The following is an 18,336-nucleotide window of genomic DNA, read 5'->3' on the forward strand; positions in this document are numbered from 1 at the left end:
GTACGATTACTACGATACCAAACTTGTATAGTTTTTTTTTTCTTTTTTGCTCTACTAATTTTTTTTAAAGATATTTAATTTTTTTAAATTATTTTCTGTCTCCATCTTCTGCGCACAATAACTTTTTATTTTTCCTTTGACTTCGTTATGTGAGGGCTCATTTTGTGCGGTACGTCCTGCAGTTTCCGTTGGTACCATTTTTGAATCCATATGAATTTTTGATCGTTTTTTAGTAGATTTTTCTTGGCAACAGGGTGACCAAAAAAGCGCGTTTCTGGCGTTCTTTATTTTATTTTTTCGGACAACGTTCACCGTGCGCAGTAAATAATGCATTTGATAGATCAGACGTTTATGGACACTGCAATACCAAATATGTATTTTTGATTTATTATTTAGATTTTTATTGTAAATATGGCAAAAGAGTTTTTTCTTGAACCTTTATAACTTTTTTTTTTTAATAATTAATAAAACTTTATTGTTCTTATTTTTATTTTTATTTTTTTTTAAGTCCCCAGGGGCATTACATCATACTGCGCTCTAACAGGCATTCCATCAAGCGACCCCATGGGGCTTGGCTTGATAGGCATTCTGGCATAACAGCCCTGGGGCCTTTCAGAAGGACCCCGGCTGCCATGACACCTGCACGGCTCTCCCGATCTCATCGCTGGGGGCGGGGGGCATTCAGGACCGCTGAACATTGTTGTTCAGGGGATTTAAATGCCGCTGTCAGATTTGACAGCAGCATTTAAAGGGTTAACAGCCCCGATCGGCTGAGCGGCTTGTCGGAGCTGTTGCCCGCAAGTGTCAGCTATAATAAACAGCTGACACTCGCAATGTATGGAGGGAGATCGCGCTGACTCCCCCACACGCATGCACGCTTGACACGCCTGAACATGCATGTGTTCTGAAGGGGGTGAGGAGAGTAATGGCCCTTTTGGAAAAGACGAAAGTCATGTCTGCAGGAGTGCTGACGTCACCCCTATGTTTTTTCCGTCTGACGGATATAGCCCCTATTCATTTGCAGGGGTGTGGTCACATGGGCTTTCTGTTACTCGGATGAATAGTTCAAGTAAAATATTTCAGCATGTCCTATTTTGTCCGATTCTCAGATGAGAATAGCAGATGTGAAGGTGCGGTGTCCCCGTTTGGTATTGCAGGCTCAGCTACTATTCAATTCCCATTCATAAGTGTAATTAAAAACTCTTGAAGCGCATGGCCTTTTTTACATGTGTTTTAAAATGCTGAAAATTAAAATAAATGTTGCGGAGCCATTACGCTGGCAAGTCAGGATGCCTCTATAGATGCATGGAGGGTATTGGCCAGGGAGTCAGGGCTGGGGCAGAGGACTGGGCATGCACAGGCACCAGCTCGCTCAACCACTGTCTGCTGCCAATAAAGGTGCACTATTATAAATTCAATAAAGGTAACAAGAACATTTAGATATCTGTTGGCTGAATACTCATTTGGCCGACAACTCTCCATCCCAACTTCTCTATACACATGCGTCTGTTCTGAAGGCATAAGCCTCTGCCAGACACCTCTGACGGTGACTTATCTCCCTTGAGTACAAAAGGATTGGACATGTTGAAATGCAACCAGCCCAACCCATCTTGCCCTCGACATCTGTTGTTGGGGAAAAGACAGGACATCATCATACATATTAGTTAGTCAGCTAGTCGGGCAACAAATGGCATGTTTTGCTTCCATTCATGTAATGTGGTTGGGCACCTTAAAGGGAATCAAGTTACATGTGATGCTTCAGTTGAGGATACCTCCAGCCAATGATTGGCAACTCTCTCTCTGCACAGTAATGGGCAGACTGCAGTCAGTCATTGGCTGGAGGGCAAGTTGGGTGTAGGTAGCCTGCAGCTCATTAATATACAGTAAGTAACATAGTAACATAGTAACATAGTATGTAAGGCCGAATGAAGACATTGTCCATCTAGTCCAGCCTGTCTATCCTACTGTGTTGATCCAGAGGAAGGCAAAAAACCCCAAGGCCAGAAGTCAATTAGCCCTTTTGGGGAAAAAATTCCTTCCCGACTCCCTAATGGCAATCAGACTGTTCCCTGGATCAACCCCTAATAGTTCCTACCTGCCTATATACCAGGGTTGACACTTAACCTAAAATTTATATCCTGTAATATCCTTCTCCAGAAAGACATCAAGTCCCCTTTTAAACTCCTCTATGGATTTTGCCATCACCACTTCCTCCGGTAGAGAGTTCCACAGTCTAACTGCTCTTACAGTAAAGAACCCCTTTCTGTGTTGGTGATGAAACCTACTTTCCTCTAATCGTAGCGGATGTCCTCTTGTTACCGTCGTGGTCCTGGGTGTAAACAGATCGCGGGAGAGATCCATGTGTTGTCCCCTCATGTACTTTTACATGGTTATTTGGTCGCCTCTTAACCTTCTTTTTTCTAGAGTAAATAGTCCCAATTTGGATAGCCTCTCTGGGTATTCCAGTCCCGTCATTCCATGTATTAGTTTAGTCGCTCTTCTTTGAACCTTCTCCAGTACTGTAACATCTTTCCTGAGCACCGGTGTCCAGAATTGTACGCAGTATTCCATGTGAGGTCTGACAAGTGCCTTATATAATGGAAGGATAATGTTCTCGTCCTTCGCCCCTATACCTCTTTTGATGCACCCCAAGACTTTATTTGCCTTTGCAGCGGCTGACTGGCATTGGTTACTCCAGTTTAGTCTATTATCCACTAATACCCCCAGATCCTTTTCCATATCACTTTTCCCTAGCAGTACCCCATTTAGTGAATATTTGTGACATCCGTTTCTCCTGCCCATGTGCATAGTCTTACATTTTTCAACATTGAACTTCATTTGCCATTTTTCTGCCCAAGCCCCCAGCTTATCCAGGTCCGTTTGTAGCCGCACATTGTCCTCCGTTGCATTAATTATATTGTATAATTTTGTGTCATCTGCAAATATTGATATTTTGCTGTGCAGCCCCTCTATCAGGTCATTGATAAATATGTTGAACAGAGTGGGGCCTAATACTGAACCCTGTGGCACCCCGCTAGCGACTGTGGTCCAATCAGAGTACGAACCATTTATTACCACCCTCTGCTTTCTATCGTTGAGCCAATTTTTTACCCACTTACACACGTTTTCGCCCAGTCCGAGCTGCCTCATTTTGTATATTAGCCTATTATGTGGCACGGTGTCAAAGGCTTTAGAGAAGTCCAGATATACAAGATCAATAGATTCTCCCTGGTCCAGCTTAGAGCTTACTTCATCGTAGAAACTGATCAGATTTGTCTGACATGAGCGACCCTTCATGAATCCATGCTGGTGAGGAGTTATTCCCTTAATCTCCTTGAGGTACTCATCGATGGCGTCTCTCAGAATCCCCTCGAAAATTTTTCCCGTTACTGAAGTGAGACTTACTGGCCTGTAGTTACCAGGCTCACTTTTGCTCCCTTTTTTGTAAATTGGAACCACGTTGGCAATGCGCCAGTCCAATGGTACTACTCCGGTCTTGATAGTGTCTAGAAATATTAGGTATAGCGGCCTAGCTATCTCGTCACTTAGTTCCTTTAGTATCCTTGGGTGTAATCCATCTGGGCCCGGTGATTTATCAATTTTAGTTTTCTTTAGACGCTTCCGCACCTCCTCCTGCGTTAGGTATGAGATATTTTGTGAGGGGTTCATTTTATTCCCCTGCATCTCGTGTGGCATTTCCTTTTCTTTGGTGAACACACTTGAGAAGAAACTGTTTATTAGATTTGCTTTCCCTTCGTCATCATCAATGATTTCTCCTGCATTGTTTTTTAAAGGGCCAGCGCTCTCCCTGCAAATCCTTTTGCTGTTTATGTAGTTGAAAAATAGCTTCGGGTTGTTTCTGCTCTCATTTGCGATCCGTCTTGATGCTACTGATAAAATGCAAGTTTCTTCAAAACTCCTGCACTGATCCACACGGCAGACATATCAGTGTGACGGGCACTACCACGTGCTGCCCTCAGAGGGGGTCTAAAAATATGGTGATGGAGTCTCTTTAAATTAAAACTCCCTAAACCTCTTTCGAATGTGTGACTCATAAGCCAAACAATGTAATATCCTGAATTTTGCTTTAGAAAGTCCCCCATTCTCTAAATTGTTACTTTATTCGTGTGTTTTAGAGGCAGCAAAGATTTAATCTAAAGTTCCCATAAATACAAAACACAATATCCAATAGAACTTCCTGTAAACCGAAGTGTGGTATTTTCCTTCTTGCACATTATAGGCCATGTGTATTAAAGCTAGCAGAACTGGGCGTTACTCCTCAAAAACAGTCAGAGCTCAGATTTCATTTTCTCTTGAGACATTTAAAAATGAGAGCTGAGTTCTGATTGGCCGTTATGGGTAACAAGGACAGTTTTTGGTTTCTAGAGGGAACAACGGCATTTAGGCTCACCTGCCGGAGGTAAATAAAGGTCAGCGGAAGACCAGCATGGCGAGGGCATTAAAGGATGAGTATAGGGCCGTTTATTATTTCAAAGCAGTCCAATCTTTTAGAATTTGTTTTTCACTTCAATAACCCTTTTAACTGACATCAGCTCGAATTTAAAATAAGAAATAACAAAAAACAGTAAAACGAAAGAAATTTTGGAGAACATAGTATGTACGGCTGAAAAAAGACATGTCCATAAAGTTCAGTCTAAAACCCCCCAATGTTGATCCAGAGGAAGGCAAAAAACCCCAATGAGGTAGAAGCCAATTTTTCTCATATAAGGGAAAAAAATTCCTTCCCGACTCAAATCTGGCAATCGGAATAATCCCGGATAAACAACTCTTTTTAGGACTACAGAAAATGGTAAGAATGAATGAATGGTACCATGTGCATACACTGATCATCTGATTGATGGATATACAGTAGCCTGCCAGTCACTGGGAGGACCGCTCTTAGAAGACTAGGAAAAAAAATAACCTGCAGCATTCAAAAAGGTGAACTTTTGTTCTAGACATAAAGGGCCAAAACACCCCTGATTGGGAAAGGGTTAAAATGGAGTTATGCCTCCATGACCTTGTGGTTTTCCAGAACAAATGATGGCATGCATATGTAGGATCTCACATCTACCACACATGACTCTTATGACTGATTTACTAAAACATGGTTCTACTGGATGGCATTCCAGTGCTAAGACCTTTGAACCCTGTCACAGTGCCTTACCCTACCCTTACCAAGGCCCCCCCTATCCATTTTTCTTCGTCTTCCTCTTCACCTTTCCTCCTTAACGCTTACTACCCCCTTCTGCCCTTCATTCCCTTTCTGGTTCCTACCACTCTGTGCTCTCATATTCCCTGCTTTTTCTCCTGCTTCTTTGTTTCCCTTCAGTTCTCTCCTACTTTTTCTGTCTAGTCTTTCTTCTTTTTCTCTTCAGTTTTAAGGCTGACTAGCCCCGGTTCCCGTTTAGTTTCCCAGTTGGAAAAATTGTGGGGTGGATTCGGAATCTGGGGTGGGCTTATCATGCCTCCTCTACAGTGTTGCTCGTCTGTCCGGGCCTGTACTATATGTGGCATTAGACTTACCTCCCCTCTTAATGTGGCCTGCTCTGTGTTTGTAGACCCGGTTTGTATCTCGGGAGGCTTCTCCATCCGTTCTGTTTTCTACCTCAGTTCTTAAATTAAAAAAAGTATTTTAAAAAATGGGAGTCGTGGATTCTCCTCTTCAGAAGTGCAGAAAGCAAGAATAAGAGTGCATGGAATTTTTTTTTACTTTGTTACATGTGGCCTCGTGTGGCGCAGAATGTTGACAGCAGTATGCAGTCCTAAGCTCTCACTCACGACCTGAAGGTTGCGAGTTCAATTCCCACACTCAGCGAGACTGGCGCTATACAAATAACAAGTCCCTCCCTTTACCCCACTCCCACCCCAGAGATAATGGGGTTAAAGGGGTTGTCCCGCGCCGAAACGGGGTTTTTTTTTTCAACCCCCACCCCCCCCCGTTCGGCGCGAGACAACCCCGATGCAGGGACTGAAAAAAAGAACAGCACAGCGCTTACCTGAATCCCGGCGCTCCGGTGACTTCTATACTTACCGGTGAAGATGGCCGCCGGGATCCTCTACCTCCGTGGACCGCAGCTCTTCTGTGCGGTCCATTGCCGATTTCAGCCTCCTGATTGGCTGGAATCGGCACGTGACGGGGCGGAGCTACACGGAGCCCCATAGAGAACAGCAGAAGACCCGGACTGCGCAAGCGCGGCTAATTTGGCCATCGGAGGGCGAAAATTAGTCGGCTCCATGGGAACGAGGACGCTAGCAACGGAGCAGGTAAGTAAAAAACTTTTTATAACTTCTGTATGGCTCATAATTAATGCACAATGTACATTACAAAGTGCATTAATATGGCCATACAGAAGTGTATAGACCCACTTGCTGCCGCGGGACAACCCCTTTAATGCAGGGGCGTAACTATAGAGGGTGCAGGGGATGCGGTTGCACCCGGGCCCAGGAGCCTTAGGGGGCCCATAAAGCCTCTCTTCTCCATATAGGGAGCCCAGTACTATGAATAAAGCATAATAGTTCGGGGCCCCGTTACAGGTTTTGCATTGGCGCCCAGAAGCTTCACGTTAAGCCTCTGGGTTAATGCAAGTACTGATAAGTTGATTGACAAGTCTATCTGTCACAAATTAATAGGAGAAAATGTGGTATTTGAGTAACAATTTCATAGTCTACTTAAAGTGTTTAACTGTATCCCTTATTTGCAGTCTGTGCCGGTTCCTTGTGACCAGGGAGTGGTGCATTGTGGAGCTTGGATGAGTTACAGTTAGATTCTTGCTGTTGGGTCACATAGCTGACAGTGAAACTGAACTGTTGGATATTTCCATAGAAAGTAGCTGAACTTCCAGATCAACCATGTATATGAAGAAGAAGAGCATAAAAGAACTTCAGATCAGTATAAAAATAGTATCCAAAGAGTTACTCATCCTTTATTTTTCAGCTTACATGTTGCAAAAGCACTTTGATATTTTGGGATTTAGTTATCATCTTGTTATTTCCTCATTACTCATACGATGGTAATGATGGTAAATGCAGCAGCTTGGTATTTTCTGAAGAATCAATGCTCCTACTTGCAGGATGGACTCTTTTATGGACTATGCTGCAAGAAATGGCCATAACTCCTGAATATCGCAGACAGTCCATAAAGAATGATACATACCTTCAGATTTAGCTTACTTACTTTCGTTGCCCTGATCTACATCCTCCAGGAGGAGGTTGTGGATCCTCTTTCCTAACACATCTTCAGCATAGGATCACCTTTGCATTCTGAAGGGTCCTCCCTTCTATTTTCGGCCCACTGCCTGTTGTCAAGTGATGTCTTCTCTAGTAGCAGAGATCGCAGGACAGATTACAGGAAGTGTGAGAGTGTGTTGTCTGGTATTGCCAATAGAAGTCTATGGGGAGGAGAGAGACTCACACATAGTTGCTACAAATAACAGTAGATGATTTACTGTGTTGCCACAGTTAAATACTGAAATCACATCTATACTGCTCAATGCCTCTATATAGTGTCTTACATGATGCAATTGTTTTGTGTGTGTGTGACAGAGAGCAGAACCTGTAGTCTTATGTATGTACATTGCATAGAGCACCACATAATAGCTAGTATTCACCCAACTGCTCAGAGAGAACTGAGAATTAGAGATACAGCCTGCAAAGAGGAAAAATGATGATAAATGCAGGATACAAGTCATATAATGGCCAGATGTAGTGTTATTCCTCATGTCCACACATAGCTGCTTATTCTGAAAAGTCACCTGTTAGGTAAAACATAATTTAACCCTTTTCAATCCACTGTCTGACGTCTTAAGACATTATGATTTAAGGCTGTACAGCTCCGATGTTGAAGGACGTCCGTCGGGGTTCTCTTACTGTATATTGCCAGCCTCTCTGCTGTCGGAGCCTATCCAACGTGTCACCTCCTGCAGTACTGGCTTTAGCCAGCAGATAGCACCATTGTATAACAGCAGAAAAAGAGTAAGCCCCCTAGGAAAACCAAAATAGAAATTGGATTGGAAAGGGTTAAGATAAATGGGTTTTGCTAGTTATTGGCTATCACTTAGGTATAAGTTGTTTGAAAAGGTAGTGACCATTTAATGAAAAAGAGACATCCTTGTAATATACGGTCAACAAAGTGATTAGTACATTTCTCCTTTTTCAGTGCCATGATGGTCATAGATGGCTTATTGAGGTGTCAGGGGGGCATACTTTATTTATATAGCACATGCATATTACATCACTTGATATTAGGTTCTGTCCCCTTTGGGGCTCACAATCTATATTCACCTATCTGTATGTTTTTGGAATGTGGGAGGAAACCCATGCAAGCACGGGGAGAATCGTGTAGGTGTTGTCTTTGGTGGGATTTGAACCCAGGATCCCAGCACTACAAGGCGACAGTGCTAACCACTGAGCCACCTTAACATTTATGTGTCTAACAACTATTTCAGCTAAAGTGCTCGTTTACTAGTATAGGAAATGGGAGGTAAATAGTAACACATCTCATATACCGCTTATCTCCAAGTGAAAATGGATATGTTTGAGTCCGGGCTGTCTGATTCCTTTTTCTCACAGTAGTAGACATTGGACTTCTGGAAACTAATGATGTTTCTAATGGGAAATAAGTCTTCAAATTACCTCTCCTGCCAGAAACCTTTATAGTTGGGATTGGTATTTGTCCGTTTTTCTGCATTGATTCTGTGATAAATGCCGCCTGTATGACCGGCATCTCACTGATAAGGAAATGAGAGGCTCTTATGTCGGTCTACGGCTGGCAGAGCTGTTTCCAATCACAGTTCCTCCAGAGGACGAGGTTGTTAGATGCCTGGGGAATTAGAAGGAACGTTTCAGTGGATTAAACAGAAAAAAGCCCAGTATTCTGAGTATGCGTATTTATGACATGAAATTGAGAGATCGTTACAATTTATTATTGCAGTCAAGGCTTTCCAGCATGGATTAACTCTCCCCAATCTCAGCTTGTTAACCTGGCTGCTTTTATTTGCAGTCGTAATAGTTTGAAAATATCAATTACAATGATTAAATTAGCCCGATACATTTTCAGACCATATCTTTCACCTAAATAGGCAGAGTAAATGCAGCGCTCACACCCCGGAGCAGCGCTCAGGAAGCCGGCTATTTACATTGAAATGCCTTACATTTCTCACTGGTTTCTGCAGCGTTGTCACAGCCCTACACAATGTGGCCCTTTGTCTTCGGCTCCAGGAGGGTGGAAGTTTATTCTTCACTGTTGCAAATTGATTTTTATTATTAATAAGTTTATAGCTTATTGCTCAACAGGACTGAGTGACGCTTTCACAGCGCGTTCCAAGGGGTTTTATGGCAGCTGCATATGCTATATCATTAGGGGAGAGCCCATAGTCACCTTTTCTGCAGCTGGATATGCAATACCGTAAGAAATAAAGACAAAACTCACATTTTAATCCCCTTGCCGCTCCAGCACAGCTGATCTAATAGTGCCCCGCTAGCCTGTGCTCACCTTGCGCAAGCGATGGTGCGACCACTGCAGCCAATCACCGGTAACATCCGGCGAGTGCTGTACATACTGATGACCGCTGCCGTCAATGTTTCATCAGAGCATAAATTAATTTTTACCCGATGTTGTGTGTGTGTTGCACACCACGTCCATTGTAAAGTATAAGGAAGAATCCATGGCTATTTGCCGCCAATCTGTATGTGGAATTCGCCCTGTCAATGGGCAAATTCCGCGTGTGGAATTCCAATGCAGAAAATTTCATTTCTGCATCAAGAAGTGACGTCACTTCTTGATGCTGGAACCTGATTTTCCGCGTCATTATTCTGCACGCGGATTTGCGCCAAAACTGTGTCAGAAAACAGCGGATTTTAGAGCCGTCATTTTCATAGAACTTTCCGCTGTCAATTCCACTGTGTGAACATGACCTGAGATGCCCGTGCACAGATATATCACCAACAAATGGGGGATAAGACCTCTCCCATCTTTGGAATTGGCATTGTGTGGATACAACTGTTAGCCGGTCTCTGATCTTTCTCTTAAATATACCGCAAACAGCTGTTGACCAACCAGGGCCAGATTAGGGCTGTCCACATGATGGACCCCAGGCCCTGCCCCCAGTCAGGACAGTTATTTTGCCATGCCTTACCTTAAAACAATAAAAAGAAGAAAGGAAGTGGTGTATGTAGTGACAAATTGTTAGGCCATGTCCTTTTGCCGAAGTCACACGCCTTTTTATCCCCTCGCAGTAATAACGCCCCTCAGTGACCCTCCTCACAGTACTATTATATTTCCAAATAAGTCAGATACCTGCTGTACACAGTAATAGTGATTACACTGCAGTTACTTCCACTGATCAAAGATGGCATCATCTCTGATTGGTGTCATTCTCTTTTCCTTTTCTTCTCTATCCAGGCCCATACTGCCATGATTACTTCTCCCAGTCACAACTTGTCTCTGCAGGCGTTGACATACAGAAACTTTTGGCTTCTTGGTTTTCCATCGCCCTTTGTATATTTTCCACTCCTCTACATAATACATAGTATCCCAGATAGCAATTAGACCCCACATCGTAAGTGCTGTTTTAAGTGCCATACACACAGTAAAAGTGCCCTGTTTTAAATCTCATCAGTAATAATGCCCCCTTGTTGACCTCCACAAGTAATAATGCTGCCTTTTCTGACTTCCCCATCCTCTACCCACAGTTAACCCTTTCCAATCCACTGTCTGACCTCTGAAGACATTACGATTTAAAGCTATACAGCTCTGATGTTGGAAGACGTCCTTTGGGGTTCTCTTACTGTATATTTCCAGCCTCTCTGCTGTTGGAGCCTATCCAACCTGTCACCTCATGCAGTACTGGCTTTAGCCAGCAGATAGCGCCATTGTATAATGGCAAAAAAAGAGTAACCCCCTAGGAAAACCGGGATACAAATTGGATTGGCAAGGGTTAATAATGCCCTTTTTCTGCCCCCAAAATTAATATTTCGGCTTTATGCATTAATAATGCTCTTCAGTGTTCCCTTATACCATAACGGTGCCTGCTTATATAATAATATTGCCCACTTATATAGTATTAGTGCCCTTCAGCATCCCCCCATATAGTAATATTGCCCCTCCACTCCCCCTCATATAGTAATAAAGACCCAATTTCCCACCCCCCTTCCTTACACATGCATGGGTGTGCAGCTTATCTCCTGTGACAACGGAAGATGGGATATGCTGAAATACCTGATCCTTCTTTCCCTCTGCCATTGGTGGAGAGTATGTATTCCGCGATGCATGGTCCCTGACATCCCCGGGTTTGGCTGACATTCTTCTAATCTGTATGGGCGCCTTGTATGTGTGATATCCCTATGCACAGTACAGTTATCAAGTACATTTGCTGAATGTTGAGAATCTTCTCTTACTAACAAAGCAAGTAATCATATAAGATATAGTCCGACTCACAAAGAACTCTGCAGTTCCATCAACTAATCCACGTCTGCAATGAAGAACATTTCACAGGCCCCAAGTAGCTACAATTTGTCCTTAACAATGAAATCAATCTAAACCCTGAGGCCGCAGAAAGGCTTTCCAGGGACGGTGTTCAATTTAGGGTGAAAGGTAATGTCAGGGCTAGACTCCTGTGAGTGATTACTCCACAGCGTCGGCCGTCCCAACCGCAGATCTATATGTGCCACTGCTGGAAACCCCGTCTCACAGACGGACACAAGTATGATAGTAGCCGGACTGACAGGCAGGTGTAGGATATGTATTGGATGATCTCTTTGCCCAGATTCACATGAGCGTAGCGTTTTGTGGAATGAACTGTGCATTTTTTGCGGCCATTGGGATATTTTACTGTAACTTTTCTGCCCGCATGGGCATGTGCAATGGCGCGTGGCAGCCAAAGATGCACCAATTGAAATGGCTAACTTGTCTAATGAGATCCAGGTGTGTTCTTTTTACAATTGCGCAGTGTTTCACGCATCTCCTAGCATATTTTGCACGCATCTGCCCATCCCCATTGACTTCTACGAGAAGTTTTGGTGGAAATTAGAGCATGCTGCGGTTTGTGTGATCATAAAAGGTGCAGGAAGAAATATGTGCATGTGACCGAAACCATGGAAATCACCCCAAATGTTGCACTTGCAAACACTCCCATGTAAATCTGGCCTTATACTTATTTACACACATTGCAACTAAATGCAGTTTTCAGTGGGACTTGCGGTACATGACTTCTAAAAGTCCAATGTGAGTTGTTTTCCTAAAAAAAAATATATGAAAAATAGATATTTCAGTGATATTTAAAAATGCTTAAAATGTCATTGATCTGCCTGGCATAATTGTACGGACCCCCGTATAGCTGTGCCCGCCCGCTCAGCAGAGGGCAGGCTGCACCAGAGAAGCACTCATGCCTCAGCCTCCTGACTTTAGTGAAGTCTTCGCAGTTCCAGCTCTGTGCCTGGAGCACATGTTTTTATTTAAGGTCGGGCATTTCATTTGTTATTGTGTTTGTTTTGTGATTTACTTCTGTTTTAAACAAAGCAAGACAATAATGCGAAGCAGTTGATTCAGTAACCCGACCGCGGGGCTCTCCGGTGCGCCTCTGCTGTTCTTCCACAGTGCGGTTAGGCAGAGGAAAACTAGAAATCTGAACAGATTTATCTGTCGGCTCTTCACATAATTGTGGACCATCGAGTGTAACACAAGTAATTTCATCTCTTCTTGGGGGGATGTGTTTGTATTTTGGGGTTTCCAGCAGTGGCACATAGAGATCTGCGGTTGGACGGCCGAGGCTGCGGAGTAATCACTTACAGGAGTCTAGCCCTGACATTACCTTTCACCCTAAAATGAACATTGTCCCTGAAAGGACTTAGTGCGGCCTCGGGCTTTAGCTTGATTTCATTGTTTAGGACAAATTGTAGCTACTTACGGTCCATAAACTGTTCTTCATTATAGAGACACGGATTAGTCTGCTGGAAAAGCTAATTGCTCCAGCGATGATAATCCGATCGTTAAGAAGCAACAAAGATTTTTAGCAGGAATCACACTTGTCTTAATAACTAGTTCTCCTGCTTGTTTAATGTGCTTTAAGCTGCTGTTTTGTATATATTGTATCTATTGAGGTAAAGTTTAGGAGGCATGTAGCAGCACGAATCCTAGTCTTTATCCGAAAGGGAATTCATCCTAAATGTAGCACCACAAGACCTAGTCTTCATCCTAAATGTAACACCACAAGGCCTAGTCTTCATCCTAAATGTAGCACCACAAGGCCTAGTCTTCATCCTAAATGTAACACCACAAGGCCTAGTCTTCATCCTAAATGTAGCACCACAAGGCCTAGTCTTTATCCTAAATGTAGCACCACAAGGCCTAGTCTTTATCCTAAATGTAGCACCACAAGGCCTAGTCCTCATCCTAAATGTAGCACCACAAGGCCTAGTCCTCATCCTAAATGTAGCACCACAAGGCCTAGTCTTTATCCTAAATGTAGCACCACAAGGCCTAGTCCTCATCCTAAATGTAGCACCACAAGGCCTAGTCCTCATCCTAAATGTAGCACCACAAGGCCTAGTCTTCATCCTAAATGTAGCACCACAAGGCCTAGTCTTTATCCTAAAGGTAGCACCACAAGGCCTAGTCTTTATCCTAAATGTAGCACCACAAGGCCTAGTCTTTATCCTAAATGTAGCACCACAAGGCCTAGTCTTTATCCTAAATGTAGCACCACAAGGCCTAGTCTTTATCCTAAATGTAGCACCACAAGGCCTAGTCTTTATCCTAAATGTAGCACCGGAAGGCCTAGTCTTCATCCTAAATGTAGCACCACAAGTCCTATTCTTCATCCTAAATGTAGCACCACAAGGCCTAGTCTTTATCCTAAATGTAGCACCACAAGGCCTAGTCTTTATCCTAAATGTAGCACCACAAGGCCTAGTCTTTATCCTAAATGTAGCACCACAAGGCCTAGTCTTTATCCTAAATGTAGCACCGGAAGGCCTAGTCTTCATCCTAAATGTAGCACCACAAGTCCTATTCTTCATCCTAAATGTAGCACCACAAGGCCTAGTTTTCATCCTACTGACTGTTCTACTACTGTTCTAGCCTGGAAATGCAAATTTGCTGTTATATAAAGTTTAAGTAAAGGTAAAATCCCCTGGTGCAAACACCGAGCCATGACTGACTCCTAGGGTGACGTCACATTGTGACGTTTTCTTGGCAGACTGTTTTTGCAGGGTGGTTTGCCATTGCCTTCCCAGTCATCTGTACCCCCAGCAGGCTGGATACTCATTTTACCGATCTCGGAAGGATGGAAGGCTGAGTCAACATTGAGCCGGCTACCTGACCCAAGATAGAATTGAACCCGCAACCTTCAGATTGTGAGCGAGAACTTCGGGCTGCATTTCTGCTGCCTTGACCTAATACATAATGTAAAGTTTAGAAGGGCTCATTTTAATTGTGTTCCGTTCAGTTTTTGTCTCTTAAACAATTAGTGGGCTAATATTAATTTTTAGCGTAACATATAATATACACAGAAGTATCTTCTGCGCCTCTTACAAATATACAATAGTTGCTCCATGAAGACATTGTTAGGCTGCTGACCCACATGGCACATTCTTAAGGCGTTTTCACAGTGTTTTTTATGTATGCATGTTAATTGCACTTCAAAATGGGAAGATGGAACAATATCTCTACAGCGCCACCTATTGGAAGGCTTCTGCAGAAGACTCTGGTTTTAGCTCTTATTCCCAATCCTTGGTACAAGGCTTGTTAAAAGGTGTGAATGCTGCCTTCCAATAGATGGCGCTGTAGAGGCATTGTTCCAACTACCATTTGCATATATCTCAGAGTAACATGCATTGCCTTATAAGCCTCTTCTCTAGATGCTATCCTTCAAGTGAAGCCATATCCTTCCTAACCCAAGTGCACATCCAAAGCATTGTCTGAAAATTGCACACATTTTACTGCAAAATCTGCAGTTTTTTTAATGCAGTTTGCAGCTGGGTGGTTGCACAGGTAAAGTACATTACAAGCACGTTCTTCACCTGTAGCAGCTGATTGGATGAAAACCGCATTACAAAACCTCAGCATCTCGAGACAAAATGCATGCAGATTTCAGAAAGTGATGTTGATGTGCAATGAACATGGACATCAGTAATGCTGTAGAGACGCCGTAGGAGCACAGTATCCAGCCTTACTGGATGGACTCGGGCAGGGATGTGCGCGCCTCATGGATTGTCTTCCTAGATTCTTTACATCACTTACGACCTATAGAGCTCACCGCCACGTGGCTTCGAATTGCTGGGGATGTAATGACATTTGTGTCCGCACAGATGCGTGAAGCAGGGTGGCCAACGCATGGACTGAAGTCTGATTGTACTAGACTGTCCTACTTAGGACAATCAATGGGTGGCTTGTTCTGGTGACGTTACATAGTGCTTCAGGACAGCAGCCACGCTGCACAGCTAGATTACCGAAGATCACTTTTAGATCACCCATAGACAGACTGGCCTACCGGAGGCCGGGACTGTCAGCTCAGGCTGTGGCACACTAGCAAGGCTCCCACTTGAAGGCTATAATACCCTTTAGAGCTGACATTGGCGCCAGTCATTTGTTAGTTGAGTCTGTATTTGTTGGCATGTTGGATGGATGGAGGATGGACCCAACGTAGGACCTCATTGTCTATTAACATAATAAAAGTTTTTAAAAGTTTTTAAAAGTTCTCATGGGACACTTTCAGGTACATCTCACCTCATTTCTCTTGGGGCTCCCTCACAAACACTTTCCGGCAGTTTAAAACACACAGAAAAAGTATTCTTAGTGGAATTTTTTCTTTTTCTTTTACATTTTGTATTTACCTTTTTCCTGGCGTTTTTTAAAGTCCCGTGAAGAAGCCTACGGAGGATGAAAAAACACCCCTGCGTTCTAAAGTACCTCCAACCCGAAAAATGCTACAAGAACACCAAAACACTTTGTATAGAAACTTTTCAGTATTTTTCTTTAAACTTTGGAATCACATCTGGCTGCAGAATTTTGGACAAAAATGTACCCATAAATGTGTGATACCGCTGTGTGTGCGGGCGGCCGTACGGAACATGAGGTATCCGAGCCACACAGGACTCTGAGCTCTACAAGTCCTGGCAGTCTTGTTTTCCTTTTCCCCGTAGTACACAACCTTGAGAGTCAATATTCTATCGTTACCAGGTTGGTGGCATCGTGTAGGCTGGTGGGGGGGACTGCTGTTTGACTTATTTGAGGTTTGGATCTACTTGCACCATACGGGCCCCTGAGATCTGATAGGCTGTATTGGTATGACAGTGATTTAGCCGTTCCTGAAACTTACTGCTCTCTTTGCACCCGCAGGAGTTTCTACAAGGAGACTGCAGCAAGGCTAAGCAGAAGCTGGGCTGGGCACCGCGGGTCACATTCGATGTAAGTATTCTATTGATGCATTTCAATGTGTTTAACTCTTTTGGAACCTTGATGTCGAGTGATAAATGTTGCATTATGTAGATGACATTTTTTTTCCCGCATCTAGCCAAAAATATTTTTTTCAAGGCCACATAGGACTTCTTAGTAGTCCAAATTGGAGTCAACATCTTCTTTTAAGTCTTAGGCCAGGCTCACGCGGGCAGATTTTGTCAGGAAATTGCGGGCATTGAAAGTCATGCATTTTTACTTACTCGCAGATACGAATTGCGTAATCCGCGAAGAAGAATCACGGCATGCTCTATTTTGCCATGCGGACAACATCCATTGATGTAACAGGAGGCCCTCTGACCTGCGGCCCATACGCAATTAACAAGCAAGGGCGATGGAAATACAAATAAGCAAACAAACCCTGTACTGCGCATGACCGCCTGCGAACCTTCGCGGCCATTTGCAGTATAGTTATGGGAGGTAAGCAGGGTAACCAGCCGGGCTCACAGCCGGAATCCGACCTGCTCGTGTGAGCCCAACCTACATACAAGTTGGCAAGAAAAACAAAGCAAGTGTTCTGTTTGCTTCATGCCCGCTCCGTGGTAGTTTGTCAAAAATATAAATCCCAAAACTTTATCCTCTCAGCACAATTACGCTGTGTTTTTGCGCACTGTACTTTTTTGCACGCATAGCGGCGTAATTTATTGTACTTTTTCTGCCCGCAGGGCATAATCATTTGCACACGGCAAATAAACGTACCAATTGGAATGGCTAATTAGCTCCAGATGTGTTCTTTTTCCAGTGGAATTACGCAGTGCTTCATGCTTCTCCTTGCGTATTGCGCGCCCCATTGACTTCTATGAGAACCTTTGGTTTGCAAATATATAGCGCACTCGAATATTTGAGTTTTTTACACTTTATTTTTTTCCTTTTTTGTTTTTGTTATATTTGCCCCATTCAGTAACAGGGCGCATATCATCTGCGTGTTCCCTGCATGTCCCTGTATACAGATCACTAATAACAGAGGCATGACGGTAACCACCCTTTAGATCGCCGTTTCCAGTGATCTACATGCAGGAACAGGCAGGGAAGGCGCAGTTTGTGTTTTCTCAGGATGTCTTTTAGCCCTTTTTTTCACAGGAAATCCTGTGACATCATCAATCTCTGTGATCGCCGCTTCAGCGCTGGAGCCATAGCCTAGAGGTTCCTGGGAACACGGTTTGCAATATGCTGTGTTCATATGTTACGCAGACAGCGATCTAATGGTTCAGCTCCCAGTCAGTAGAGGGTCATACTTAGGCCGGTTTCATACGGACGCATTTACGTGTGCGATACACAGAGAATAGAACCCATTGATTTGACTAGGTTCGTACACATTTACATATTTTGGACACGCATTTCAGACACGCAAAAAAAAATACAACATTCCATTTTTCTGTATATTTGCGATGAAAGGTCCCCATAGAAGTCAATAAGGGGGGTGAGCAAATGGGCGCGCATTACACTAGGAGATGAGGGAAACACTGCGTAATTTTTATGGGAAAAGAACACATCTAGAGTTCATTACACAAATTAGCCATTTCAATCAGTGGTCAACTGCTGCAGCCAAGCATAGACCTCAGCAGTCACCTGCTGCAGCAGCCAAGCATAGACCTCAGCAGTCATCTGCTGCATGCAGCCAAGCATAGACCTCAGCAGTCATCTGCTGCATGCAGCCAAGCATAGACCTCAGCAGTCATCTGCTGCATGCAGCCAAGCATAGACCTCAGCAGTCATCTGCTGCATGCAGCCAAGCATAGACCTCAGCAGTCATCTGCTGCATGCAGCCAAGCATAGACCTCAGCAGTCACCTGCTGCATGCAGCCAAGCATAGACCTCAGCAGTCACCTGCTGCATGCAGCCAAGCATAGACCTCAGCAGTCACCTGCTGCAGCAGCCAAGCA

At 43.7% G+C, this 18,336-nt stretch overlaps 1 protein-coding gene across 3 annotated transcripts in view; it reads left to right on the plus strand.

The window, feature by feature from the left end:
- Positions 1–18,336, plus strand: part of GMDS (GDP-mannose 4,6-dehydratase) — a 621,910-nt gene that overhangs the window by 602,039 nt on the left and 1,535 nt on the right. For all 3 annotated transcript variants that reach the window (XM_066579263.1, XM_066579264.1, XM_066579265.1), the window contains exon 11: positions 16,337–16,405. In XM_066579263.1, coding sequence (XP_066435360.1) covers positions 16,337–16,405 — 69 coding nt within the window. The remainder of the gene's footprint in view (positions 1–16,336; positions 16,406–18,336) is intronic.

Source organism: Eleutherodactylus coqui, chromosome 9, assembly GCF_035609145.1.
Source record: "Eleutherodactylus coqui strain aEleCoq1 chromosome 9, aEleCoq1.hap1, whole genome shotgun sequence".
Lineage (NCBI taxonomy): Eukaryota > Metazoa > Chordata > Amphibia > Anura > Eleutherodactylidae > Eleutherodactylus > Eleutherodactylus coqui.